Genomic DNA, 237 nt, shown 5'->3' on the forward strand with positions numbered 1-237 from the left:
CGGGGCTCATCGCGGTCGGGGCCGGCGGCGTGGGAGCGGCGGTGATGGGCGAGCTGCGTGCCTCGGGCTCCGGCGCCGTGGTGCTGCCCGCGGGGATGATTAACCCGTCGGTACCGATCCGCAACATCCGCATGAAATTCGCCGTCCTCATCGGCCTCATCCAGGTCGGCGAGGTCAGCAACCGCGACATCGTGGAGACGGTGCTGAACCTGGTGAGCCCCCGTCCCGCCCGCGGGC

The 237-nt window shown here is 71.3% G+C and overlaps 1 protein-coding gene across 1 annotated transcript in view; it reads left to right on the forward strand.

Annotated features, from left to right (window-relative positions):
• The first annotated feature begins 22 nt into the window (after window positions 1–22).
• Window positions 23–237, forward strand: part of LOC109302237 (neurobeachin) — a 564,850-nt gene continuing 564,635 nt past the window's right edge. Inside the window, exon 1 of the mRNA XM_019523799.1 lies at window positions 23–212. Coding sequence (XP_019379344.1) covers window positions 45–212 — 168 coding nt within the window. The 5' untranslated portion in view covers window positions 23–44. The remainder of the gene's footprint in view (window positions 213–237) is intronic.

Source organism: Gavialis gangeticus, unplaced genomic scaffold, assembly GCF_001723915.1.
Source record: "Gavialis gangeticus isolate Ggan-Ray unplaced genomic scaffold, GavGan_comp1, whole genome shotgun sequence".
Classification (NCBI taxonomy): domain Eukaryota; kingdom Metazoa; phylum Chordata; order Crocodylia; family Gavialidae; genus Gavialis; species Gavialis gangeticus.